General features: G+C 50.2%; 2 protein-coding genes across 27 annotated transcripts in view; one reads left to right on the forward strand and one right to left on the reverse strand.

Annotated features, from left to right (window-relative positions):
• Positions 1-20,050, forward strand: part of SPEN (spen family transcriptional repressor) — a 97,527-nt gene extending 77,477 nt beyond the window's left edge. For all 4 annotated transcript variants that reach the window (XM_009000464.5, XM_078330441.1, XM_002750316.6 and 1 more), the window contains exons 9-15: positions 478-591; positions 1,861-1,961; positions 7,715-15,932; positions 16,797-17,276; positions 17,445-17,639; positions 18,326-18,484; positions 18,920-20,050. In XM_009000464.5, coding sequence (XP_008998712.3) covers positions 478-591; positions 1,861-1,961; positions 7,715-15,932; positions 16,797-17,276; positions 17,445-17,639; positions 18,326-18,484; positions 18,920-19,051 — 9,399 coding nt within the window. In that variant the 3' untranslated portion in view covers positions 19,052-20,050. The remainder of the gene's footprint in view (positions 1-477; positions 592-1,860; positions 1,962-7,714; positions 15,933-16,796; positions 17,277-17,444; positions 17,640-18,325; positions 18,485-18,919) is intronic.
• A 1,376-nt stretch (positions 20,051-21,426) lies between these two features.
• The window catches only part of ZBTB17 (zinc finger and BTB domain containing 17), a 35,947-nt gene continuing 30,318 nt past the window's right edge, over positions 21,427-27,055 (reverse strand). For 9 of the 23 annotated variants that reach the window (XM_009000470.5, XM_002750318.6, XM_054258787.2 and 6 more), the window contains 13 exons: positions 26,458-26,646; positions 25,680-25,820; positions 25,242-25,367; positions 24,465-24,712; positions 24,223-24,365; positions 23,825-24,125; positions 23,345-23,432; positions 23,136-23,252; positions 22,940-23,060; positions 22,602-22,732; positions 22,089-22,298; positions 21,891-21,980; positions 21,427-21,813 (listed from right to left, as the gene is read on the reverse strand). In XM_009000470.5, the coding sequence (XP_008998718.1) occupies positions 21,530-21,813; positions 21,891-21,980; positions 22,089-22,298; positions 22,602-22,732; positions 22,940-23,060; positions 23,136-23,252; positions 23,345-23,432; positions 23,825-24,125; positions 24,223-24,365; positions 24,465-24,712; positions 25,242-25,367; positions 25,680-25,820; positions 26,458-26,623 (2,166 nt within the window). In that variant the 5' untranslated portion in view covers positions 26,624-26,646 and the 3' untranslated portion in view covers positions 21,427-21,529. Of the gene's footprint in view, positions 21,814-21,890; positions 21,981-22,088; positions 22,299-22,601; positions 22,733-22,939; positions 23,061-23,135; positions 23,253-23,344; positions 23,433-23,824; positions 24,126-24,222; positions 24,366-24,464; positions 24,713-25,241; positions 25,368-25,679; positions 25,843-26,457; positions 26,647-27,055 lie in introns of all 23 variants that reach the window. The other 14 variants (XM_009000471.5, XM_078330451.1, XM_078330448.1 and 11 more) reach the window with 3 other exon arrangements.

Below are 27,055 nucleotides of genomic sequence, written 5' to 3' on the forward strand. Positions count from 1 at the left end.
TGCCTCAGCCTCCCAGAGTTCTGGGATTACAAGTGTGAGCCACCGATCATGGGCAGACATCCATAGCTTTAAGACAGTGGTGCTACTTATAGCCAAAATTCACAGAAATTCTTTGTTGTTCCTTTTTCCTTCCTTTCAGGGGTGTTTTTTTTAATTGTTGTTGGTTTTGCTTTTTTGTTTTGAGCCAAACAAGATGAATGCTTTACTGAAATATAGTATAGTGATCAGTCAGCATGGAAAACAAAGTAAAATACAGAAAAACAAAGGCATAATCTCTTAAGCCACACTATCTACAATTGTAAACAGTTTCTGCACATTTTATTGTGTTCACTACAGCATGCATTATGCTTTTTAAAAAATAGAATAAAGTATATAAAAATATATTTTTTCTCATCAGTGTCCTTGTGGTTTAGGATTTTGTTGGGACTGCACTAAGTCCAGTGGATGAGGCTCTTCCTTGTTTTTTCTTTTTTACAGGTGGTGTTTGACCGCTTAAAAGGCATGGCCCTGGTTCTCTACAATGAAATTGAATATGCACAAGCAGCTGTAAAAGAGACCAAAGGGAGGAAAATCGGTGGGAATAAAATTAAGGTGTGCAGAATGACTTTAAACAGAAGCAAAACTAAGTTATATTCAAATCTCACCCTCTTGAGCTGGGTGTGGTGGCTCATGCCTGTAATCCTAGCCTTTTGGGAGGCCGAAGTGAGTGGATCACCTGAGGTTAGGAGTTTGAGACCAGCCTGATGAACATGGTGAAACCCTTCTCTACTAAAAATACAAAAAAAAATTAGCTAGGCATGGTGGCACATGCCTGTAATCCCAGCCATGTGGGAAGTTGAGGCAGGAGAATTTCTTGATCCCAGGAGGCAGAGGTTGCAATGAGCCGGAGATCATGCCATTGCACTACAGCCTAGGTGACAGAGTGAGACTCCATCTCAAAAGAAAAACAACTCACTCCCTTAATAACTAGGATTTCATAGGCTGCCAACAAGGGGAGTGGTTTACAGGACACATTCTGTATCATTAGTGTTCAAGGGGAATATTACGATTTTATGCTTAGCTACTTGTGGGCACAGCATCTTTAAACCGTAAGCCACAGATCCTTCCCTAAAAATCCTCTCATTCAAAGAAATGTGCCTTTCAGTGCTCTTAGTGCTGATGCTCACACAGACACCCTTAGCGCAGGTTCCACCACAGTCGCCTCATAGTATCAGTCCAGCATCCTGAATGATACATCTTTCTCTCCTTTCCTACTCCAGAAGAGTGGGTAGCCACTGAAAGCATAATTATATGTCTGGTGTATATATTTAAAAACTTGTGTTCATGGTAGTTTTAAGAAATTTATGTACTTAATAACTATGATGGTTAGGTTGAAAGAAGTATTTTTAAAAATATTGATAGATATTAAAAAATATCCATATTGATATTAATAGATATTTAAATGAGATTGTAGCTGATGGGTATCATTTGCTTTAACAACTTTGAGGCCCATCTGTGAGTAAAGTTTAAATGTTCATATTTTGTTTTATATTCTAACTGTACTTCTGGCAACAGAGATTTCTGAATTTAGTTGATCTGATTACTTAACCGCCATTTTAGTTTTCCATTTTGCTTTTTTCACTCCTTCACAATTGGGTTTGAAACTTTAAATTTCATTCCTTTATCATGATTTAAACAGAATTTGAGAGATTTCAGGTTAACAAAACATAGTTTCAGTTATGAGGATTGTTTTACTTTAGATACATTGCTCTTTCCTGAAATTTTCTCAGAAGGGCTATGTTGTGAAGAATTTTCAAATTTGATAACATTTTTTTATCATTAACATTTGAAACGCATCAAACATGTTTTTCTTTTTTAAAGGTGGATTTTGCAAATCGGGAAAGTCAGCTGGCTTTTTATCACTGCATGGAGAAATCTGGTCAAGATATCAGAGACTTTTATGAAATGTTAGCCGAAAGAAGGTATGTATTTTAAACCTATAAGTGTAGCTTGAGTTTTAATACAGAAACTTAAGATGGCATTACATTTTATTTTTCACTCTTTACCCCTACTTTCATTTTCTAGAATAGAGAATGCTTCTCTTTTATCACTTCACAGGTAAACACAGGTTTATTTTTTGAATCCAGTTTTCAAGTGACTCCTATGGGTTTGGAGCAACCTGTCTGGATTTCTCATTGAATGCTCCTAGAGCTTGAAAGAATTACTGTTTTACCAGGTGATAACTTTATGTACCTTTTTTTTTTTTTTTTTTTTTTTTGAGACGGGGGTGTCTGTCACCCAGACTGGAGTGCAGTGGCATGATCATGGTTCACTGTAGCCTCTTTCTCACAGGCTCAAGTGATCCTCCCACCTCAGCTTATCATGGCTTACTGCAGCCTCTGCCTCATAGGCTCAAGTGATCCTCCTACCTCAGCTTCCTGAATAGCTGGGACTACAGATGCTCGCCACCACACTGGACTAACTTTTGTAGAGATGGGGTTTCTCCATGTTGTCCAGGCTGGTCTTGAACTCCTGGGCTCAAGCGATCCGCCCACCTTGGCCTTCCCAGGGTGCTGAGATTACAGGTATGAGCCGCTGCACCTGGCCAGCTTTAGGTACCATTAATCATAAATACATATCATCCTGCTTACAGTTTTAAAGTAAATTATTAATATATGTTAGAGAGCATTATAAACTGTTAAATGGCTGCATACTTAGTAATGACAACATCCAGGTTGTCACTGCACATGTGCTCATACATTTAATTAAAAATAAAACAACTTCCAAAAGAATATCAAAAGGTTTATTTTAAAGCTGAATCTCTTAAATAGTCAGAGTGAATCAATAAGCCAAAGCATATGTAAACCAGTGACTTTGACAACGTGCAGGGCAAACCTGATTTCCCCTTGTTAATGCTTTCAGTCATGGTTATGTAGTATTTAATATTTTTTCTGCTGAACAGATCAAAATACACTAAAACATCTTAAGATAACACCACTAGATTCTTCAATAGCTGATTACTTTTGAAAATGGAAATTTGGTCCATACAGCCAAGCTGTTTTTCCAGACACACTTCTGATTAAGTCTCCTGGAATTTTCCCACTAGGTCTCCACTCTTATACATACGTGTTAGACAAAAGCTTTGTGTGAAAAAAATTTTAGACACTTGTTCAGAGTATGAAAAGGGCTCCATGGCAAGATGAGTCAGGATGGGGTTGTGCTGCCACAAGCCTTGTTGAATACATTCCCTTTCTACTGCCTCTTCTTGCCAGTTCATTTTTGTTTTAAGTGATAGCAAATATTAATATATATTAATTCATTTCTTAGTGGAATATTGTACAACAGTCATTGAATACTTGGTGCTCTTTTTTGAGATGGAGTCTCTCTCTGTTGCCCAGGCTGGAGTGCAGTGGCGCAATCTTGGTTTACTGCAACTTCTGCCTCCTGGGTTCAAGCGATTCTCCTGCCTCAGCCTCCTGAGTAGCTGGGACTATAGGCACATGCCACTGTGCCCATCTAATTTTTGTATTTTTGGTAGAGATGGGGTTTTACCATATTGGTCAGGCTGGTCTTGACCTCCTGACCTTGTGATCTGCCTGCTTTGGCCTCCCAAAGTGCTGGGATTACAGGTGTGAGCCACCGTGCCAGCCTGTTTGGTGCTTTTTAAATGAAAAATGCTCTCTATGGCCAAAATCTCTAAAATGCAAACTTAATCAGGCTTTGATAGTTTCTCACCAGATCAGAATCCAAATCACAAAGCTTCAAAAATAACAGTCCTGTAGAAAGTCAGGCTTAATAGGCTGTTTTCTCAGTTGCTTGAGTGTAAGAGAGAAGGAGCATGAGTGTAAGAGAGAAGGAGAGTGAGTGTAAGATTGTGTGTCCACATGCAGGAGAATGTGTGTGTCTTAGGAGAGAAAAAAGTTCTCCATCCTGTCTCCCCAAGTAGCAGTTTGAATTCATTGTTAATACAGTAAATGTAGACAAGAATTCTTACCTATACGTGAGTGGAAAGTGTCTCGGAGGCCTACTTGCACCTAAAACATAGAAAATCCATTAAAATCCTCTGTGTACATTAAATATTTTAAGAGAGCAGTGTTGTGAGGGTTGAATAATGTGATGTGAGTGTTACTTTCTGTATATTACTACTTAAAACTCATGGTTTTTTTTTTTTTGAAACGGAGTTTCTCCCTGTTGCCCAGGCTGTAGTGCAATGGCACGATCTCGGCTCACCACAACCTCCGCCTCCCAGGTTCAAGCAATTCTCCTGCTTCAGCCTCCCAAGTAGCTGGGATTACAAGCATGCAACACCATGCCAAGCTAATTTTGTATTTTTAGTAGAGACAGGGTTTCTCCATGTTGGTCAGGCTGGTCTCAAACTCCCTACCTCAGGTGATCTACCCACCTCGGCCTCCCAAAGTGCTAGGATTACAGGCATGAGTCACTTGCCTGGCCAAAACTCATTTTTTTCTAGTGATGAACTAATTGGCTTTGGCTTTGTTCTGTGTTATTTATCCCTCTCAAATGGTGGTTATCTCCTCATGAGGAAGCAGGAGAGTGTGGTACCCTGAAACCTGTGACCCAGGTTTGCCCTGTGTGGTTTCAAATGGCAGTGCTTGTGGAATGCATTCTTTGCAGTAGACCTAAAGGATCTTTGCCTCTTCCATAGAATGGAAGTTATCTCAATGAATAGTTGATGCGTGAATGAAAAAAATGTTTAACGCTAATGGTAATTCAGCTCAGGAATGCAAATGACAACTGTATTTGCACAAGGCTTTGTCATTTTCCAATTAGTATTTCATTTGATCCCACAAATACTCTGTCAGGTAACTCCCCCCCCCTTTTTTTAGACGGAGTTTTGCTCTTGTTACCCAGGCTGGAGTGCAATGGTTGCTCACCGCAACCTCCGCCTCCTGGGTTCAGGCAATTCTCCTGCCTCAGCCTCCTGAGCAGCGGGGATTACAGACACGCGCCACCATGCCCAGCTAATTTTTTGTATCTTTAGTAGAGATGGGGTTTCACCATGTTGACCAGGATGGTCTTGATCTGTTGACCTTGTGATCCACCCGCTTCAGCCTCCCAAAGTGCTGGGATTACAGGCTTGAGCCACCGTGCCCGGCCGGTAACCCCTTTTTATGGAAGAAACTTTTGCTAATAAGGTCACAGGCGGCCATAAAGGGGTTGTTGGGCTGGGGATAAACCCAAGGTTCCTTCTTGCTGGTACATTGAGCTTACCCTTTACCAAAGTGGTTCTCAAGAATTTACAGGGTCACATTGTGATTCAGATGACTCTACTTTTATGGTACTTTGCATATTGTGTGGTTTTGTGAACAGTGTTCTTTCCGAACCTTTTTGGAGTTCCTCAGTGTCCCTGTACATGGTCCAAGTGCCAGTTATGCTGTCCCTGCTTAAGTTGTTGAATTCTTTGAGGGCTTCTTATTTCTTTTTGTGGTCATGGGGCCAAGCAAAATAAGTATTTGTTAAGTTGAACATACTCCAGCATGAATGCTTATACATATATTTCTGCCTCCTAAAACTTTTTTTCATATTATTACTTTTTAAATTTTTTATTAACTTTTTTTTTTAGAGATGGGTTTTCGCTGTGTTGATCCTGCCAGTCTTGAACTCCTGGCCTCAAGCAGTCCTCCCACCTTGGCCTCCCAAAGTGCTAGGATTATAGGCCAGAGCCACTATGCCTGGCTCATATTTTTAGAAATAGTTTTAGTTTGCTTAATTAAAAAATCTTGACACTGTGTTTTAAAAATAAGACTCAAGCCTGCCATTAATACGGGCAGTAAACTAATGACTGTTCTGGGTGTCTTATTCACTCTATAATTTTTGAAGGTATACAGTGGGTTCACCTTCATGTGGAAAATACTTCCTCAAAGTATGTATTTATGTTGGTAATGAGTTAAATTAGCCTAATTCCATGCCTAGTAACAGTTATTTACAAGATGGCTGCTCAGTATTTAGACAAGGAATCTGATTCCCATGGAGCTATGGAAGGATCATCTTCAGTTAAACCAGGTATCATAGATACATAATAAAATATTTCATTTGAACTGAGAAATTTCAATATAAATACATATAATAGGCTAGACGTGGTGGCTTATGCCTATAATTCCAGTACTTTGGGGGACTGAGGTGGGCGGATCACCAAAGGTCAGGAGTTTGAGATCAGTCTGGCCAGCACAGTGAAACCTGTCTCTACTAAAAATACAAAAAAATTAGCCAAGCGTGGTGGCACATGCCTGTAGTCCCAGCTACTCAGGGTGGTGGGGGTGGGGTGGTGGTGACATGGGAGAATCGCTTGAACCCCAGAGATGGAGGTTGCAGTGAGCTGAGACTGTGCCACTGCACTCTAGTCTGGGCGACAGTGAGACTCTGTGAATGAATGAATGAATGAATGAATGAATAAATGTGTGATCGATGTTTTCAGTGTTGGAATGTTCTGTCTAGATGCTTCATTTGCTGTTCAAAGGAGTTGGAACATCATTTAATAGCGGCTTTAATATATTTTTCTGAAGTTCATTCTTTCAACAAATAGTTGAGTGTCTGCTATAAGCCAAGTGCTGTTGTAAGAGCTAGAGAAATTTTGGCCAAGAAGACAAAGCCTATGCCTTTATGGGGCGTAAGTTCTAGTGTTCTTTCAGCGAGCTACTAATGGCAATATTATCTGGAATGAGCCAGCTGTACCTATGTGAGAGAACAAACATTGCTGAGAATGAGTGAGTGAAGGAATTGGCTTCTGATACAGGTGTATCTAATTTCATATATGTTCTTGTTTGTAAATGTAATCCTATTTTGAATGCACCAGACAGATCCCTGTGGGAGAAAACCTTTGGTAAGGTCCTTAAAACCAGAGGAGTTCTCTCACAATGCTTACAGTTATCTCTGGTTTGTTAGCTGGCAACCGGGGGAAAGTGACAACATTTACTGAGGCCCAGTGTTTGCCTAGGAGTATGCTAGGGAAGTTTTTACAGATGCTCTCTTAATCTTTTAAAGAGCCTTATGAGGGAAAGCTGCCATCATTTTATGAGTGAGGAGACTGAGTTCAGAGAGCTTAACCAGGTTCCAGTGTATTATTTTTAAAAAATTGTGAATTAGATAGAAGTGTTACCAGTATCATACAGGTCATAGGTGGTAAGATTTTAGTTAAATTTTTAATCTTTTTTTCTAAACAGTGCATTTATTTCCCAAGTTGTGGTAAGAATATCTTTTGGTAGAATGGGTTTTATGGGAGACTTAGGAGTGTGGGGACATTGTCCAATAACTAGTGTCTGCTTTGCAACCACACCGGAGTTACCAGAAACATTGAAAAAGGGTTGAACCACCACTGTCCAATAGAAGCATAATGCAAGTTCTGTATACATAAATTTTCTAGTAGCCATACTAAAAAGTAAAAAGAAAAGATGAAATTAATTTTCTTTAATATATCTAAAATATTGTTTCAACATATAATCAGTCTAAATAAATTATTGGGTTTTCTTTTTCTATAAACTAGGTTTTCAAAATTGAATGTGTATTTGACATACACTTCTCAATTTAGCCAGATTTCAAGTGCCTAGTAGCTGCTTGAAGCAATAGTGGACAGCCACTAGAGACTAATCATTTCACAAATTATTAAATAATGTCAAATTTTTTTTTAGAAGCAGGAATTTCTGATTTCATATATATGATTTCATGCATAAGTGATGAAGTAACAAAAGAACTAATATCTTTGTGATTTTTTTGGCAGAGAGGAACGAAGGGCATCCTATGACTATAACCAAGATCGTACATATTATGAGAGTGTTCGGACTCCAGGCACTTACCCTGAGGATTCCAGACGGGACTATCCAGCTCGAGGGAGAGAGTTTTATTCAGAATGGGAAACTTACCAAGGAGACTACTATGAATCACGATACTATGATGATCCTCGGGAATACAGGGATTATAGGAATGATCCTTATGAACAAGATATTCGGGAATATAGTTACAGGCAAAGGGAACGAGAAAGAGAACGTGAAAGATTTGAGTCTGACCGGGACAGAGACCATGAGAGGAGGCCAATTGAACGAAGTCAAAGTCCAGTTCACTTACGACGTCCACAGAGTCCTGGAGCATCTCCCTCTCAGGCAGAGAGGTTGCCCAGTGATTCTGAAAGGAGGCTTTATAGCCGATCCTCAGACCGGAGTGGAAGCTGTAGCTCACTCTCCCCTCCCAGATATGAGAAACTTGACAAATCTCGTTTGGAGCGCTATACAAAAAATGAAAAGACAGATAAAGAACGAACTTTTGATCCCGAAAGAGTGGAGAGAGAGAGACGCTTAATACGGAAGGAAAAAGTGGAAAAGGACAAAATTGACAGGCAAAGACGAAAAGGAAAGGTTCACTCCCCTAGTTCTCAGTCTTCAGAAACTGACCAAGAAAATGAGAGAGAACAAAGCCCTGAAAAGCCAAGGAATTCTAATAAACTGAGCAGAGAGAAAACTGACAAAGAAGGAATAGCGAAAAACCGCCTAGAACTCATGCCTTGTGTGGTTTTGACTAGAGTGAAAGAGAAAGAGGGAAAGGTCATTGACCACACTCCTGTGGAAAAGCTGAAAGCCAAGCTTGATAATGACGCTGTGAAGTCTTCTGCCTTGGACCAGAAACTTCAGGTCTCTCAGACGGAGCCTGTAAAATCGGACTTGTCTAAACTGGAATCTGTTAGAACAAAAGTACCAAAGGAAAAGGGGCTTTCAAGCCATGTTGAAGTGGTGGAGAAGGAGGGCAGGCTTAAAGCCAGGAAGCACCTCAAGCCTGAGCAAGCTGCAGATGGGGTAAGTGCTGTGGATCTGGAGAAGCTGGAAGCAAGGAAAAGGCGCTTTGCAGATTCCAGTTTGAAAGCAGAAAGGCAAAAACCAGAGGTTAAGAAAAGCAGTCCAGAGATGGAAGACACTCGGGTGCTTTCAAAAAAACAGCCTGACGCATCCTCTAGAGAGGTCATTCTGCTGAGGGAAGGAGAGGCTGAAAGAAAGCCTGTGAGGAAAGAAATTCTTAAGAGAGAATCTAAAAAAATCAAACTGGACAGACTTAACACTGTTGCCAGCCCTAAAGACTGTCAGGAACTTGCCAATATTTCTGTTGGGTCTGGCTCAAGGCCCAGCTCAGACCTACAAGCAAGATTGGGAGAATCAGCAGGTGAACCTGTGGAAAATCAAGATATCCAATCAAAAAAAACCATTGCCTCAAAACCACAGCTCAAACAGCTGCAGCTATTAGATGATCAAGGATCAGAGAGAGAAGAAGTTAGGAAAAACTATTGCAGTCTTCGTGATGAAACACCTGAACGTAAATCAGGCCAAGAGAAATCACATTCAGTAAATACTGAAGAAAAGATTGGCATTGACATCGATCACACGCAGAGTTACCGAAAACAAATGGAGCAGAGTCGTAGGAAACAGCAGATGGAGATGGAAATAGCCAAGTCTGAGAAGTTTGGCAGTCCTAAAAAAGATGTAGATGAGTATGAAAGACGTAGCCTTGTTCACGAGGTAGGCAAACCCCCTCAAGATGTCACCGATGACTCTCCTCCCAGCAAAAAGAAAAGGATGGATCATGTCGATTTTGATACTTGCACCAAGAGAGAGAGGAATTACAGAAGTTCACGCCAAATCAGTGAAGATTCTGAAAGGACTGGTTGTTCTCCCAGTGTTCGACATGGTTCCTTCCATGAAGATGAGGATCCCATAGGCTCCCCTAGGCTAATGTCACTAAAAGGGTCTCCTAAAGTAGATGAAAAGGGCCTCCCCTATTCTAATATAACAGTCAGGGAAGAGTCTTTAAAATTTAATCCTTATGATTCTAGCAGGAGAGAACAGATGGCAGATATGGCCAAAATAAAACTATCTGTCTTGAATTCTGAAGATGAACTAAATCGTTGGGACACTCAGATGAAACAAGATCCCAGCAGATTTGATGTGAGTTTCCCAAACAGCATAATTAAAAGAGACAGCCTTCGAAAAAGGTCTGTACGAGATCTGGAACCTGGTGAGGTGCCTTCTGATTCTGACGAAGATGGTGAACACAAATCCCACTCACCCAGAGCCTCTGCATTATATGAAAGTTCTCGATTGTCTTTTTTATTGAGGGACAGAGAAGATAAGCTACGTGAGCGAGATGAAAGACTCTCTAGTTCTTTAGAAAGGAACAAATTTTACTCTTTTGCATTGGATAAGACAATCACACCAGACACTAAAGCTTTGCTTGAAAGAGCTAAATCCCTCTCTTCATCTCGAGAAGAAAATTGGTCTTTTCTTGATTGGGACTCCCGATTTGCCAATTTTCGAAACAACAAAGATAAAGAAAAGGTTGACTCTGCTCCAAGACCTATTCCATCCTGGTACATGAAAAAGAAGAAAATTAGGACTGATTCAGAAGGGAAAATGGATGATAAGAAAGAGGACCACAAAGAAGAAGAGCAAGAGAGGCAGGAATTGTTTGCTTCTCGTTTTTTACACAGCTCAATCTTTGAACAAGATTCCAAGCGATTGCAGCATCTAGAGAGAAAAGAGGAAGACTCTGACTTTATTTCTGGTAGAATCTATGGGAGGCAGACATCTGAGGGAGCAAACAGCACCAGTGATTCCATTCAGGAGCCAGTAGTTCTGTTCCATAGCAGATTTATGGAGCTCACACGAATGCAACAGAAAGAAAAAGAAAAAGACCAGAAACCCAAAGAGGTTGAGAAACAGGAAGATACAGAAAATCATCCCAAGACCCCAGAATCTGCTTCTGAGAATAAAGAATCAGAACTAAAAACTCCACCTTCCATTGGGCCTCCCAGTGTCACAGTCGTAACTCCAGAATCAGCCCCATCACTAGAGAAGAACACTGGTGACAAAATGGCAGAGGCACCTTTGGTAACAGAAGAGAAGACTATGGAGCCAGCCACTGTGTCAGAAGAAGCAAAGCCTGTGTCTGAACCGGCTCCTGCCCCTGTGGAACAGCTGGAACAAGTGGACCTGCCTCCAGGAGCAGATCCCAATAAAGAAGCTACTGTGACACCAGTGGGTGGTGAGGAAGGTTCATCAGGTGACCAGCTGCCTTATCTGGATGCCAAGCCTCCAACTCCTGGGGCCTCGTTTTCCCAGGCAGAGAGCAATGTAGATCCAGAGCATGACAATACCCAGCCACTTTCAAAACCAGCTCAGAAGTCCGAGGAAGCCAGTGAACCAAAAGCCGAAAAGCCGGACGCCACTGCTGATGCGGAACCTGATGCAAACCAGAAAGCCGAAGCTGCTCCTGAGGCTCAGCCGCCAGCTTCTGAAGATTTAGAGGTTGATCCTCCAGTTGCTGCGAAGGATAAAAAGCCAAACAAAAGCAAGCGTTCCAAGACCCCCGTTCAGGCAGCTGCAGTGAGTATCGTGGAGAAGCCTGTCACAAGGAAGAGCGAGAGGATAGACCGGGAAAAACTCAAGCGGTCCAGTTCTCCTCGGGGAGAAGCACAGAAGCTCTTGGAATTGAAGATGGAGGCAGAAAAGATTACAAGGACTGCTTCTAAAAACTCTGCTGCAGACCTTGAAAATCCCGAACCAAGTTTGCCTCTCAGCCGAACAAGGCGCCGGAATGTAAGGAGCGTCTATGCAACCATGAGTGACCACGAAAACCGCTCTCCTGTCAAAGAGCCTGTTGAGCAACCAAGAGTGACCAGAAAAAGATTGGAGCGAGAGCTTCAGGAGGCTGTGGCGGTTCCCACCACTCCTCGGAGGGGAAGGCCTCCAAAGACACGCCGGCGAGCTGAGGAGGAGGAGGAGGAGGCCAAGGAACCTGCAGAAACACTCAAGCCACCTGAGGGATGGCGGTCCCCACGGTCTCAGAAAACTGCAGCCAGCGGTGGCCCCCAAGGAAAAAAGGGAAAAAATGAACCAAAGGTGGATGCTGCACGTCCTGAGGCCACCACTGAGGTGGGCCCACAGATAGGTGTGAGAGAGACCCCTGTAGAACCCAAGGTTGCTGAGGGGGAGGCAGGAAGTGAACAGAAATGTGACAGAACAGACATCGGCACAGACAAAAATCCTCCTGAAGCCACCTCTGTCGAAGTTGTAGAGAAAAAACCAGCCCCTGAAAAAAACTCCAAATCAAAGAGAGGAAGATCTCGCAACTCCAGGTTAGCAGTGGACAAATCTGCAAGTCTGAAAAATGTGGATGCTGCTGTCAGTCCCAGGGGAACTGCAGCGCAGGCAGGGGAGAGGGAAGCTGGGGTGGTGGCCGTCTCCCCTGAGAAAAGTGAGAGTCCCCAAAAGGAGGATGATTTATCCCAATTGAAAAGTGATCCAGTTGATCCAGACAAGGAACCAGAGAAAGAAGAGGTGTCTGCCTCTGGGCCGTCCTCAGAAGCAACGCAGTTGGCCAAGCAGATGGAGCTGGAGCAGGCTGTGGAGCACATCGCAAAGCTCGCTGAGGCCTCTGCCTCTGCTGCTTACAAGGCAGATGCACCAGAGGGCCTTGCTTCAGAGGACAGGGACAAGCCTGCACACCAAGCAAGTGAAACAGAGCTGGCTGCGGCCATTGGCTCCATCATCAATGACATTTCTGGGGAGCCAGAAAACTTCCCGGCAGCACCTCCACCTTATCCTGGAGAATCCCAGACAGATCTGCAGCCCCAAGCGCAGGCGCTGCAGCCTTCTGAGGAAGGAATAGAGACCAATGACGCTGTGTCTGGCATCCTGGAAACTGAGGCTGCTACAGAATCTTCTGGGCTACCAGTCAATGCTCCTGGCCCCTCAGCAGGCCCAGCAGATACCAAGGAATCCAGAGGAAAGAGCAGTGAAACCTCACACTTGGTGCCGGAAGCCAAAGGGTCCAAAGAAGTGGAAGTTGCTCTTGTTCGGAAAGAGAAAGGGCGCCAGAAGACAACTCGATCACGCCGTAAACGGAACACAAACAGGAAAGTGGTGGCTCCTGTAGAGAGCCGTGTCCCTGAATCTGACCAAGCTCAAGGTGAGAGTCCTGCTACAAATGAGGGGACGACAGTACAGCACCCTGAAGCCCCACAGGAGGAAAAGCAGAGTGAAAAACCCCATTCCACTCCTCCTCAGTCATGTACTTCCAACCCAGGCAAGACTCCGTCTACAGAGAATTTGTCCCAAGAAATCAGTGTTGAGGAAAGGACTCCAACCAAAGCATCTGTGCCCCCAGACCTTCCCCCAATGCCCCAGCCAGTGCCAGTGGATGAGGAGCCTCAAGCCAGATTCAGGGTGCATTCCATCATTGAAAGTGACCCGGTGACTCCACCCAGTGACCCAAGCATGCCCATACCCACGCTGCCTTCTGTAACTGCAGCAAAGCTCTCACCTCCTGTTGCCTCGGGGGGGATCCCACACCAGAGCCCGCCTACTAAGGTGACAGAGTGGATCACAAGGCAGGAAGAGCCACGGGCTCAATCCACCCCATCTCCAGCTCTTCCCCCAGACACAAAGGCTTCTGACATCGACACCAGCTCCAGCACCCTGAGGAAGATTCTCATGGACCCCAAGTATGTGTCTGCCACAGGTGTTACTTCCACGAGTGTCACCACGGCCATTGCAGAGCCTGTCAGTGCTGCCCCTTGTCTACAGGAGGCTCTGCCCCCTCCAGTTGAATCTAAAAAGGCTTTAGAAGAAAAAACAGCAGCTCCAGTGACTAACAACTCTGAGACACAAGCCTCGGAGGTGCTGGTAGCTGCTGACAAGGAAAAGGTGGCTCCAGTCATTGCTCCCAAAATTACTTCTGTTATTAGCCGGATGCCTGTCAGCATCGATCTAGAAAATTCACAGAAGATAACCCTGGCAAAACCAGCTCCTCAAACCCTCACTGGCCTGGTGAGTGCCCTCACTGGCTTGGTGAATGTCTCCTTGGTCCCAGTGAATGCCCTGAAAGGCCCTGTGAAGGGCTCAGTAACCACACTGAAAAGTTTGGTGAGCACCCCTGCTGGGCCTGTGAATGTCCTGAAGGGGCCCGTGAATGTTCTTACGGGGCCAGTGAATGTTCTCACCACTCCAGTGAATGCCACGGTGGGCACAGTGAACGCCACTCCAGGCACAGTCAATGCCGCTGCGGGTGCAGTGAATGCCACAGCAAGTGCAGTGACCGTCACAGCGGGTGCAGTTACTGCTGCATCTGGTGGTGTGACAGCCACAACAGGCACAGTGACAATGGCAGGGGCAGTGATTGCACCATCAGCAAAGTGCAAACAGAGAGTGAATGCTAATGAAAACAGTCGGTTCCACCCAGGGTCCATGGCTGTGATCGACGATCGTCCGGCAGACGCAGGCTCAGGGACGGGGCTGCGTGTGAACACTTCCGAAGGGGTTGTGCTCCTGAGTTACTCAGGGCAGAAGACTGAAGGCCCACAGCGGATCAGTGCCAAGATCAGTCAGATCCCCCCAGCCAGTGCAATGGACATTGAATTTCAGCAGTCGGTGTCTAAGTCCCAGGTCAAACCTGATTCTGTCACGGCATCACAGCCTCCACTCAAAGGCCCTCAAGCTCCTGCAGGCTATGCGAATGTGGCCACCCACTCCACACTGGTACTGACCGCCCAGACATATAACGCCTCTCCTGTGATTTCATCTGTGAAGGCCGATAGGCCATCCTTAGAGAAGCCCGAGCCCATTCACCTCTCGGTGTCCACACCTGTCACTCAGGGAGGCACAGTGAAGGTTCTCACCCAGGGCATCAACACGCCCCCTGTGCTGGTTCACAACCAGCTGGTCCTCACCCCAAGCATTGTCACCACGAACAAAAAGCTTGCTGACCCCGTCACCCTTAAAATCGAGACCAAGGTCCTTCAGCCGGCCAACCTGGGGTCCACGCTCACACCCCACCACCCTCCTGCTCTGCCCAGCAAACTGCCTACAGAAGTGAACCACATCCCCTCGGGGCCCAGCATCCCAGCAGATCGAACTGTCTCGCATTTGACAGCTGCAAAGCTAGATGCTCATTCTCCTCGACCCAGCGGACCCGGGCCATCCCCATTCCCAAGGGCAAGCCACCCTAGCAGTACTACATCCACTGCACTCTCCACCAACGCCACGGTCATGCTGGCCGCAGGCATTCCAGTGCCCCAGTTCATCTCCAGCATCCACCCAGAGCAGTCTGTCATCATGCCACCCCACAGCATCACCCAGACTGTGTCCCTGAGCCACCTGTCCCAGGGTGAGGTGAGAATGAACACTCCCACGCTGCCCAGCATCACCTACAGCATCCGGCCAGAAGCGCTTCATTCTCCTCGGGCTCCACTGCAGCCCCAGCAAATAGAGGTCAGGGCCCCACAGCGTGCCAGCACCCCACAGCCAGCCCCAGCTGGTGTGCCTGCACTGGCCTCCCAGCACCCTCCTGAGGAGGAAGTGCATTACCACCTTCCCGTCGCTCGAGCCACAGCCCCTGTTCAGTCAGAAGTCCTGGTCATGCAGTCTGAGTACCGGCTGCATCCCTATACCGTGCCTCGGGATGTGAGGATCATGGTGCATCCACATGTGACGGCAGTCAGTGAGCAGCCCAGGGCCACGGATGGGGTGGTGAAGGTGCCACCAGCCAGCAAGGCCCCTCAACAGCCTGGGAAGGAAGCTGCCAAGACACCAGATGCCAAAGCTGCCCCCACTCCCAGCCCTGCCCCCACCCCCACCCCTGTCCCCGTCCCCGTCCCTGTCCCTGTCCCTGTCCCTGTCCCTGCTCCTGCCCCTGCCCCTGCCCCTCCTCCTGCCCCTGCTCCTCATGGTGAGGCCCGTATCCTCACAGTCACCCCCAGCAACCAACTCCAGGGGCTGCCTCTGACCCCCCCTGTGGTGGTGACCCACGGGGTGCAGATTGTGCACTCCAGTGGGGAGCTGTTTCAAGAATACAGGTACGGCGACATCCGCACCTACCACACCCCGGCCCAGCTCACACACACTCAATTTCCTGCTGCTGCTTCTGTTGGCCTGCCTTCGAGGACCAAGACAGCTGCTCAGGTGAGTGAGCCAGGGGTCTCCCCACTGTCTTCTGGGCATATGCCAGTGGGATTCAGCAGGCTTTGAAGCAGAGATGTGTTAAGGAAATCAGGGCTAGGTGTAGTGGCTCGTGCCTGTAATCTCAACACTGTGGGAGGCCCAGACAGAAGGACTGCTTGAGCCCAGGAGTTCGAGACTAGCCTGGGCAACATGGCAAAACCCCATCTCTACAAAAAAAAAAAAAAAATACAAAAATTAGCTGGGGGCAGTGGCACACATCTGTGGTCTCAGCTACTTGGGAGGCTGAGGTGGGAGAATCACTTGAGCCCTGGAGGCAGAGGTTGCATTGAACCAAGATTATGCCACTACACTCCAGCCTGGGTGACAGAGCGAGACCTGCCCAGTCTCAAAAAAAAGAAAGAAAAAAAAATCAGGCTGGGCATCTGGGCGTAGTGGCTCCCGCCTGTAATCCCAGCACTTTGGGAGACTGAGGCCAGTGGATCACTTGAGGTCAGGAGTTCAGCCTGGCCAACACGGTGAAACTGTCCATACTTAAAAGTCCACCTTTTGGTAAAGATAGTGGGTGAGTACAAGTGAATTGGTCAGCTATCCCTAAAGATGATCTTTTCATGAGTTTAAAGAGCTTTCTTAGTTCTGAGATGAAAGGATTAGATCAGATCATGTCATGGGGAGCTCTGCATATTGGGAGGGAGCTCTTCTTACTCTGAGAGCAGCTCCATTGATTCAGGCTCCTTCTGCGGGCCTGACTTGACAGGAGATGCCACATCTGACCCTTTCCCTGTGGCCCTTTGGGTCATTTGTTGGGCGCAGGGGTTTGTGCACAACAGACTGACTCTGTCCCTTTGCCTTCCTTCCTGACCCCAGGGCCCTCCTGAAGGTGAGCCCCTGCAGCCTCCTCAGCCTGTGCAGTCCACACAGCCTGCCCAGCCCGCACCACCCTGCCCACCCTCCCAACTCAGCCAGCCCGGCCAGCCACCAAGCAGCAAGATGCCTCAGGTGTCCCAGGAGGCAAAAGGGACCCAGACAGGAGTAGAGCAGCCTCGCCTCTCAGCTGGACCTGCAAACAGGCCACCTGAACCTCATGCCCAGGTTCAGAGGGCACAAGTGGAAACAGGCCCCACTTCCTACCCCTCCCCCGTGTCTGTCTCCATGAAGCCTGACCTTCCAGTCCCTCTTCCTGCTCAGACTGCCCCAAAACAGACATTGTTTGTCCCAACAACCTCTGGCCCCAGCACCCCACCAGGATTGGTTCTGCCACACACTGAGTTCCAACCAACCCCCAAACAAGATTCCTCTCCACACCTGACTTCCCAGAGACCTGTGGATATGGTTCAACTTCTGAAGGTAAGCATGAGCAGGGGCCGCCCTTCCTGGCCCCCCAGATTTTATGCCATGTTAAATGTCCTAAGATTCCCTAGTTAACAGACTAGCAAGCTACGGCCTCAGGCCGTGTCAAGTGTGGCTCAGCCCTCCAGCCATGAGCTCACTTCCTGTTTGTTTCCCTGTGAGCAGAAGTACCCCATCGTGTGGCAGGGTCTTCTGGCCCTCAAGAATGACACAGCTGCTGTGCAGCTCCACTTCGTTTCTGGCAACAACGTCCTGGCTCATCGGTCCCTGCCCCTTTCTGAAGGAGGGCCCCCACTAAGGATCGCCCAGAGGATGCGGCTGGAGGCATCCCAGCTGGAAGGGGTTGCCCGAAGGATGACGGTAAGACTGAGGACCAGGTGAGCAACTGCCCCACCTGCGAGGAGGGAAGACAGAGATAGCCCCTGTCAGCCCGTCTCTGGCCTGTCATGGAAGAGTTAACTATATTCTTGTTGTTGAAACAGTCTCACTCTGTCGCTTGGACTGGAATACAGTAGTGTGATCTCTGTTCACTGCAGCCTCTGCCTCCCAGGTTCATGCCATTCTCCTACCTCAGCCTCCTGAGTAGCTGGGATTATATGCACTCACTGCCATGCCCAGCTAATTTTTTGTATTTTTAGTAGAGATGGGGTTTCACCATGTTGGCCAGGCTGGTCTCGAACTCTTGACCTCAAGTGATCTGCCCGCCTTAGCCTCCCAATGTGCTGGGTTTACAGGAATGAGCCACTGTACCTAGCCAGTAACGGTGTTCTTGAAGTGGGCAATGAAGGGTCCGTTCTACCTCTACTTGGTGGGGGATGTAAAGTGCCACCAGATCCAGAAACAAGGCTTCGCATTTTTAAAAAGTTATTTTTTAAATCGACTTTCTCAGGTTGAAAAAAGCTTTTTTTTTTTTCATTCAAATATCAGGGTAGACTTTAAAGTCATCTCAGAGGTGGGGCGTTTTGTGGACCTGATACTATGGATTGGATGTGGGCTGCTATTTGACTAGGAGGCCTCTGCTCACAGGCTGTTGGCCTCTACCTCAGGTGGAGACAGATTACTGTCTGCTGCTGGCTCTGCCCTGTGGCCGTGACCAAGAGGATGTTGTGAGCCAGACTGAGTCCCTCAAGGCTGCCTTCATCACTTACCTGCAGGCCAAGCAGGCAGCAGGGATCATCAACGTTCCCAACCCTGGCTCCAATCAGGTTGGTTTTCCTGTGTCCTTCCTTCACATGTACACCCACAGGTGGGGCTGGTCAGGGTAGGTGGGCTGACTCATCTGGTGCCCACTACATCTGGTCCCAGAGCTTCCCAGAGGTGGGCAAGGGGGCATTTTGGACGAAGCCAGTGGAGCACACAGCAGGGTGCCATCGCCCATCCTGGAGAGAACCTGGGAAACCACTGAGAACACAGGTGTTTCATGAGTTTAATGACAGGGAAGAGGGCCCCCAGGGGTTCCTGTTCATAGTTTTCTAACACCTGTTAGGTCTTCGAGTGGACATAGTCCTGGAGACATTTGCTGGTTGGGGACTGAGCCTGGTTCTTAGCATTGGGCCTCTTCAGGTCCCCCCAGTGGAAATGGAGTTGGGGGGTGATACGAAGACAGAGGGTCCCATGTTGCTCTCTCGTCCTGTCTCCAGCCCGCCTATGTGCTGCAGATCTTCCCACCCTGTGAGTTCTCTGAGAGTCACCTGTCCCGCCTGGCCCCTGACCTCCTTGCCAGCATCTCCAACATCTCTCCCCACCTCATGATTGTCATTGCCTCCGTGTGAGCTGCTGAGTGGTCACCACCTTAGTGAATCAAAACAAAGGACAACCCAGCCAAGCAGAGGAAGAAGCTGCTGAAGGGGATGGACTCCACTGCCAGACGGCCAGCCTCGATGTCCTGCCGCCCGGCTAGTCGGACAGACTTCCTCTGGGAGTGGTGCTGCTACCTTGTATGTTTACATGATGCTTTAGCCCAAGGACACATCACCAACCGATGGACTTGCAGACACCCTGGGGCTGGGTTTCTCTCTCCTCTTTTTGGAGAAAAAGAACAGGGCAGTGGAATAAAAATTTTTTTGTTTGTTTTTAAGAAACAAGAAAACAGAACTGCCTTTGCACTAAATTAGTGACTTGGACTTTTGCCCAGTGAAGACAGGCTGTGACACTCTGGATGTCTCATGTGTGTAGACACATCGTGGACTCAACGCAGGAAAGACTTCAAACTTCTGCTGAGACCTTGGGGTCAAGGAACATTTCATCGGGTTTTTCTGTCCCTCCACATCTCCCTCACTCATTTGGATGCATCACCTAGTTCTCCTGCTACCACCGTCTTTGATTCACCGGGATGTACAGTTTACAGTTGAAGAGCAAACAGAAAGGTTTTCTTTTGGTGGGATATGCAGAACTTGGGATGTGTGTATATATAAATATATAATATATATAAATATATATAATACTGACTGAAAAAGTCCAATCCCCCAACATACATTTTTTTTAATCTGTGCCAAAAATGTGTTTTCAGAGGAAATCTTATTTTCATATTCAGACTTTGTATTGCCCACTCATTTGTATAAGTGCACTTCGGTACAGCTCGGGTCCTGCTCCCGCGATGTGGAAGTGTCACACACCACCTGGACAAAAAGACTGGCTAACCCCTCTTCCTATTACCTTGACCTCTCCCCCAACTTCCTAACACTTATTAATTTATGAAACTGTTTTTCTCAGCGCAGTTTTGTTTTGTGTGTCCATTGGATTACAAACTTTATTAAAAAATATAAAACACACCAAGTGTGAATGTGACTGTCACTTGGGTGGGAGGATGAACCATGGGTCCTTGGCTTATGGGAACAATTAACCCTCATCCCGCTTTTGCTCCCCATGTCAAGTCTGTACATGGGACCTATTTCCCTTCTGCCTCCTAGTCAGTCCTCCCCAAGTATAATTTTGTCTTGTACAAGAGATTTTTGTCATCGACATGGAACTTAACCATTTCTCACTCTTGTGGTGTCTTCAAGGTCCTAATTGGTTTTTAGGTAATGTGGAAGGCACTTCCAATTTTGATACAGAATATAACCACACTCCACGCTGTCTCAGAAATGTCTCAGCAAACTTTGGTTTCCTGTCTCTTGCCTCTTCCCTTCCAGTGCAAAGCAGCCTGCCTCCCGCAGATGCAGTAGCCTGTTTGGGCCCCAGACAGGAGGATGAGGGTTGTGGACAGCTTCTCCTGCAGCTGGTTCCTCTCTACAAGCTATGGAGTTGGGGTAGGGACAGGGACATGGGGACTACAGTTGGTGGTCTCACTTGCAATACCAGTGGGCTCCTACAAATTGGCCTGTTCTGGTGTGAGAAGATGGCTTCCCCCTCTAAACAGTGGAGCACAGGTGCTGAGGCCAACTGTGGGAAGGGGCGAGACGGTACCTCCTGACTCCCTGCTGACAGGAGTGAGAAAGCTGCTCTGCCAGCCCCCCCCACCTCCCCATCAAAGCTCTTGGCTACTCCTTCCTGTTCCTCTGGGCTCCCAGCCTGGTGGCCCAGATGCCATCTTTTGAACCTTCCCAAAAGATGATGGCACTGGCTTGGCCTTAGTCCTCAGGCCACCTTGCTGAAGCAAGTGTGACATCCATCTCCTCCTCCAGGCCCATCAGAGCCAGGCCAGGGGCCTGGGCCTGGCACTCTCCTTGGCCTACCTTGCCACTCTTGCTGAAAGGACCCCTAAGCCAAGCCTGGCAGCAGTGGTCTGTGAGCCAGGTTTGCCCTGGGTTGTCTATGCCCTGGTAAGCAGTTGTTGCCTGCCCCTGCTGGTCCCTTCCCCAACTTACCAACCTGTCCCCAACCTGGGCAGAGGGGGAGCAGGGTGATAGCTGTGCTCGCTGTGGGGTGAGGGGAGGCTGGGCTCTAAAGCTGAACAGGTGAGAAGCCTCCAAACAGAAGATGGGATGAGGACATGGGGTACAGGGTACCGAAATCTCTCTAGCCCGAGTATGCTGCCCACTCCTCAACTTGGGGTAAAGCAGCCAGCCTGGCTCTGGTTCCAGTTGCATTCGACAGGAGGAGTGGACTGAGCTTCCCAGGAAGGCTGGTCCTGGGTGGTGCAGCCCTTCTGTGGCATCAGCCCTAACTGCCAACTCCCCACCCACCCCACAGGGACCTATAGGCAGCATTAGAAAATAATCCAATTTATTCTCTCTAGGGAACAGGTCACCCGTCCCGGTTCCAGGGTGCCATCCATCCTTAAATAAACAGTCAGGAGAAGGGCCGCCAGCTCACTCGGCAGGCGGTGGACATTCAGGAGCTGTAGGGGAGGTCTCTGCCAGTGCAGGCTGGCCTTCAGCCCCGTCCCGAGGACGGAAGACCAGCTCCCCAGCCTGCAGCACCTGCCCAGCAGGCCATGTGCCACCTGGCCCGTACTGCTGGTAGAAGTCCGCGTCTGTCTGGAACATGACCAGTGCCTGTGCTGTGTGGATCCGCACATGCTGAGCCAGGCTGTTGGCATCCAGGAACTTGTCCCCACACGAGTCACAGGCGTAGAGGATGTGAGTGTTGGGGTCTGTGGAGGTAGGGCTGCAGTCAGAGTGGGAGGGACCCTGGGCTCCACCGTACCCACACCCAGGCGGCCCCTCTCACCTTCTTCTTGTACTTGCTTCACAGCTTTGCTGATCTCGGCCTTCAGGACTTCCGTTTCATCGGCTGTCACTGCAGCTCCCACTGGCACCACTGTGGGCAGAGTTGCAGGGCCTAAGGCAAAGGCACAGGCACTGCCCCATCATCGACACCCTGGCAGCAAGCTGCCTGTGACTTCCCTCTGCTGCCCACAGCCCGTACCTGTGAGCTGAGTGACGGCTGTCGCCGCCAGTGCCTCAGTGGCCAGCGTGACCATGTCATCCACAGTGACCACGCTGACCTCACTGCCCTCCTCAGGCTCCAGGATCTTGATGCCTGCCTTGCCCTGGTGCACGGTCTTCACGTGGGAGCGCAGGTTGTCTACCCGGTTGAAGCCACGCCCACACTTATCACACAGGTAAGGCTTCTCTCCTGGGGGAACAAGGTTCTCTCTTTCCTTAGGGGGAAGGGGCCACAGGGGTGAGGTGGGAGGCCCTCAATGACTCCTTTGTCCAGCAACCCTTTTACAGCAGGAGGTGCTCTGGGGCGGCCACTAGAGCTGCACAGATGCCTCCCGTGACATTGGCTCCTCTGGAAGCTCTAGGAAAATGGGGTCCTCATTTGAATGGAACTGCCTTTAAGGCCACCTGCGGCAAGAGGCAGCACCTGAGGCTGGGGTCTGGGGGTCCCTTCCTTCCCCCTGCTCCCCACAGGCATGGTGGGGGCATGGCTCACCAGTGTGGATGATGATGTGCTTGGACAGGTCCCCCACGTTCACGAAGGCCTTGCTGCACACGCTGCACTTGTGTGGGCGGATGTTGTCATGGTGACGAATATGATTGGCCAACTGGCTGGACTGGACGAATCTGTGGGGCCACAGTGAGGGGCTCGCATGGAACCGCCCCAGCCTGGGCCTCCTGCCTCACCCTCTAGACTGAAAAGGACCCCTGGGACCAGAGCCTGGGTGTGGGCAGCAGTCATCCCAGTCCCCAGCCAAGCCCCCAGTTTGTCTTCTGGGCCCCCTCACTGTGGAGTGTCTGGGCAATGGATATGGTGGGGGGCGGGGGCAGGACCTCTTGCCGCAGCGCTCACAGACGTAAGGCTTCTCCCCGGTGTGCTGTCGCACATGGGCGATGAGGGAGCTGGCCTGGGTGAAGGCCTTGCCACACATCACACATTGGCATGGCTTCTCACCTGGGGGCCGGGAAGAAGGTGTTGGTGTTGGCTCCTCCCCATGCCCTCCCAGCCCGGGTGTGGCTGTTCACCCACCCGTGTGGATGCGGACGTGCCTCTGCAGGGCGCCAGGGTCCGCAAACTGCCGCTGGCAGTGGATGCACACATAGGGCTTCTCCCCACTGTGGATCCGCAGGTGCCGCTTCAGGTTCCCTGTGGCGAGACCAAGGGCGAACCTGCCGTGGGGCACCGCTGGTGGCCGAGGAGCAGGGGTGTGAGGGCAGCCAGGGTAGCCCTGGCCTTACCTGAGGTGGTGAACTGCTTCCCACACTCTCGGCACTTGAGGGGCCCGTCTGCGATGTGGATCTTCAGGTGGGCCTTCAGGTTCCCCACCTGTGCCCAGGGAGAGGTCAGCGGGGCCACGACACAGAGCTCGGACTTGAGCTCTCTCACCTGCCCCTCCCACCAAGGAGCAATGGCTTGCCACGCCCATGGAGGCTCCATTTCTCCTGGGTCAGGAGAGCTCCCAGGTCCCAGGGGTGAGAGGCAAGCCACCCCACCCCATTCTTTCAGGCCCAAACTCCACCCTGACTCAGCCTGCCCTCCGGGTTGCCTCTGTGGAGCAGCCAAGAGCTCTCCTGTGGGAGTGGCTGGGGCTGGCTTTGTTTCCTGGGTGAACAGGCTGATGAGCTCCTAGAGGCTGGGGCTGTGCTACCCACCACCATGTAGCATGCGTGGGGCTGCTGGGGGGTCCCAGGCGCTGGCTCAGGGAGGGGTCTGCATACCTGGTTGAACTTCTTGTCACAGTGTGGGCACTTGTGCTCCTTGTCCGTGTCGTGGGTCTCCAGGTGGCGCATCTTGGAGGTGGGGTCGGAGAAGGAGCGGCCGCAGTAGTCACACTGGTAAGGCTTCTCGCCGCTGTGCACCAGCTGGTGGCGCTTGAGGTTGCCCGAGGTGGTGAAGAGTTTGCCACAGTCCTCGCAGCGGTAGCGCGCCTCGCCTGAGTGCCGCTTCTTGTGCAGGTTGAGCAGGCTGATGAGCCGGTAGCTCTTCCCACACTCCTCGCAGCCGTAGGGCTTCAGGGGGCTACGGGGCCAGAAGGCGACAGGGAGGCAGGGCTCGCCGGGGCTCAAGAGGCCCAGCCAGGCAGGGGCCCGGGCAGGAGGCCAGCCTGGGGCAGTACCTGTGTGTCTTCTCGTGGGCCTTGCATGCGGCTGGGTCAGAGAAGGCCTTGTTGCACTCCCGGCACGAGAAGGGCTTCTCCCCCGTGTGGATTCGGATGTGCCGCTTGAAGTTCCCCGTGTGCGTGAACTCCTTCCCACAGTCCTGCGGGGGCAGCAGGGAAGCGAGGCATGAGGGGCAGTGAGGGGGGAGGCTGGAGGGGAGGGGAGGCCGGTGGGGAGGGCTGGCCATGCTCCCCCGCACCTCGCACTTGTGGATGATGGAGCCGTAGGCCTTGGATTCTGTGCGGTCGCCGTAGGTGCCTGAGCGCAGGCCCCGGGCCTCGGTGCCAAGCTCTTGCCCAGAGTCTGTGCCTGCCGACTCCTCGTTCTCATTCTCCTCGGGCGCCTCTCCGTTCTCCAGCTGGGGGCCCTCCTCCTTGACCTCGTCAGGCCCTGCACCCTCCTCTTCTTGCTCCTCTTCCCCTTTCCGGGCAGGCTCTACCTCCACTTCTGTGGAGAGAAGTGTGGGCAAGGAGGTGCCTCAGACGGTGTTGGGGCCTCACACCTAGGCCTGGGTCTGGGCCCCACACGCAGCCCTCTCTGCCTAAGCACCTGTCAGGGGCACCAGCAACATGTAGCGGGGACAGTAAATGGCCCCAGCACTGGCTGAGGAAAACCCCCTGGGGGTCTGTGAACTCGATATTTGCTGCTTGGGGGATGCAGGTGGGCTGGCTCAGCCAGCTGGGGTGGGCGTTGTCAGCCAGCAGGCACTGGAGAGTTGCTGTGGGTGGCAAAGCACCCCCGCCTGGTGCTCAAAGCTGGGAAGCAGCACAAGCTCCAGGGCGTGGAAGGATGTGCCTGTGCTCACAGACACATGGCTCGCATGGTCAGCCAAGGAACGACCTTGACACTCAGGAACACGCGAAGACCAAGTGTGTCCAAGAGCCAGAGTGCGTGGTGGCTCCAAGCGGGACTGGCTGGAGGTGGGAGGAGGGGAGGATGCACCAGAGAGGGCCTGGTCCTGGCTGGGCGGGGCTACCTTGCTCCGCACTCTCCGACACAGCAGCCTCAGCTTCTGCAGCAGCCATGCCACTCGTGGGGTCTGGCTTGAGCTCCACAGGCGGCGGCTCCCGGGGCGCGTCGGCTTTCTCCGTCTGCTCTGCACCTGGGTGGGGGAAGCACCGGAGACTGGATTGCTACCCTATGTCCAGGGGTCGGATGCCTCTCCTGGACGAGTGCCCTGGTGGTGGCTATGTGTGGTGCAGAAGGGGAGGCCCCAGCATACCCCTGGCTCAGGCTACTCGTGTCTGCTCTGGCTGGAACAGACCCCTGGAACACACAATAGGTAATTCTGGGTAACAGAAGCTCAAGAGGTGCAGATGCCTGTGCCACTGTCCCAAGGCAGCCCTCATGACCCTGTGCCCAGGCCACTGCGAGGTGACAAGGCAGCTGGCTGGGTTCTCAGCATCTGACTCACCGCTGGCCGCACTCTGGGCTTGGCCGCCGCGCTCCTCCATGAGGTCCCTGCTGGGGCCGGTGGATGCTCTTCGTCCTGCCTGCTCCAGCCTGCTCAGTGTGCTGGTGGCCGCCTTCTCTTCTTTGGCTCTCTTGTCCCCTCCTGGAGATGGAACAGGGCAGACCTGCCATTTCCCATCAAGTGCCCACTATTTGGAGGTATGAGGTGGCCCAGAACTTGGCTGGGTCTTCCTCGTCCTCCCTAGGGTACCTCTAAGTAGTGGTTTGCTATTTTCATTCACCCAATTACTCACAGGGCACCCACTCCATACCAGGACACAACAGTGATGGTTCATGCTTGTGTGGGACACACATACTGGTTGAGAAGGCAGACCTCACATGTGTATTAAGGGAACTATCAGAGGTCAGCACTTGGAAAGGGAGGAACGTGGCTTCTGGAAGTCTCCAGCAAGGTACCTGGCCCAGAGTGGGCATCTGAGGGCTTTAGCTCAGCAGCTAAGGGGAGTGGAAGGAGGGGCTCAGGAGAAGAGGAGTGGAAGGAGGGGCTAGGAGCAAACTGCCCGTGTGCAAAGGCACCGAACCAGGCACAGCTCCCGGGTGCTCTGCAGGGGAAAGGCAGGCAGAGAGGTCACCCTCAGACCTGAGGCTAACCCTTGCCAGCACCCCCAACCAAGTCAGGGCCAGATGAGGAAACTGAGACCCAGAAAGTCAGAGGCAGAGCCCACATCAAAAGCCAGGGCCTCTGGCCATCTGCTTGGGAGCAGGTGCCAAAAACCTACCTTCTGTGGCCAAGGCTTCTGTGTTTCCCCTAGGGCTGGTGGCCGGCTCGGCGAGTGACTTGAGGGCATGGCAGGCCGTGATGATGTCCTGCATCTGGAGGAAGGTGGCCACAGCCAGCACATCATCCACATTCTCAGGGCTCAGGCTCAGCTTGGCTGTGTACATAAACTCCAGCACCTGCCCCAGGCCTGCCGAGGACAGGACAGCTGTCACAGACCCACCTCAAGACCCAGCACTGGTAGCCTGCCTGCCACTCCACTCAGCAGCAGGACGCAGGGATTTCGGAGCAGTGGGGTGGCAAGCCTGCATCACCCCATCTCCTGTGTGGGGAGGAGGCAGGTAACCTGGGGATCTCAGCACTGCCAACAGCCCTTGAAAAGAAGTGCTCACTGAGGGTCTGAATGTCTGTCCTGCACCGATAACAGGAGGTGTGAACACCCGTCCTGCACGGAAAACAGGAGGTGTGAATGCCTACCCTGCACGGAAAACAGGTGTGAACACCCGCCCTGTACAGAGGACAGGAAGTGTGAATGCCTGCCCTGTATGCAGGATAGGCTGTGAATGCTGTCCACGCGTGGAGAAAAGGAGGTGTGAATA

This window comes from Callithrix jacchus, chromosome 7, assembly GCF_049354715.1.
Source record: "Callithrix jacchus isolate 240 chromosome 7, calJac240_pri, whole genome shotgun sequence".
NCBI lineage: Eukaryota > Metazoa > Chordata > Mammalia > Primates > Cebidae > Callithrix > Callithrix jacchus.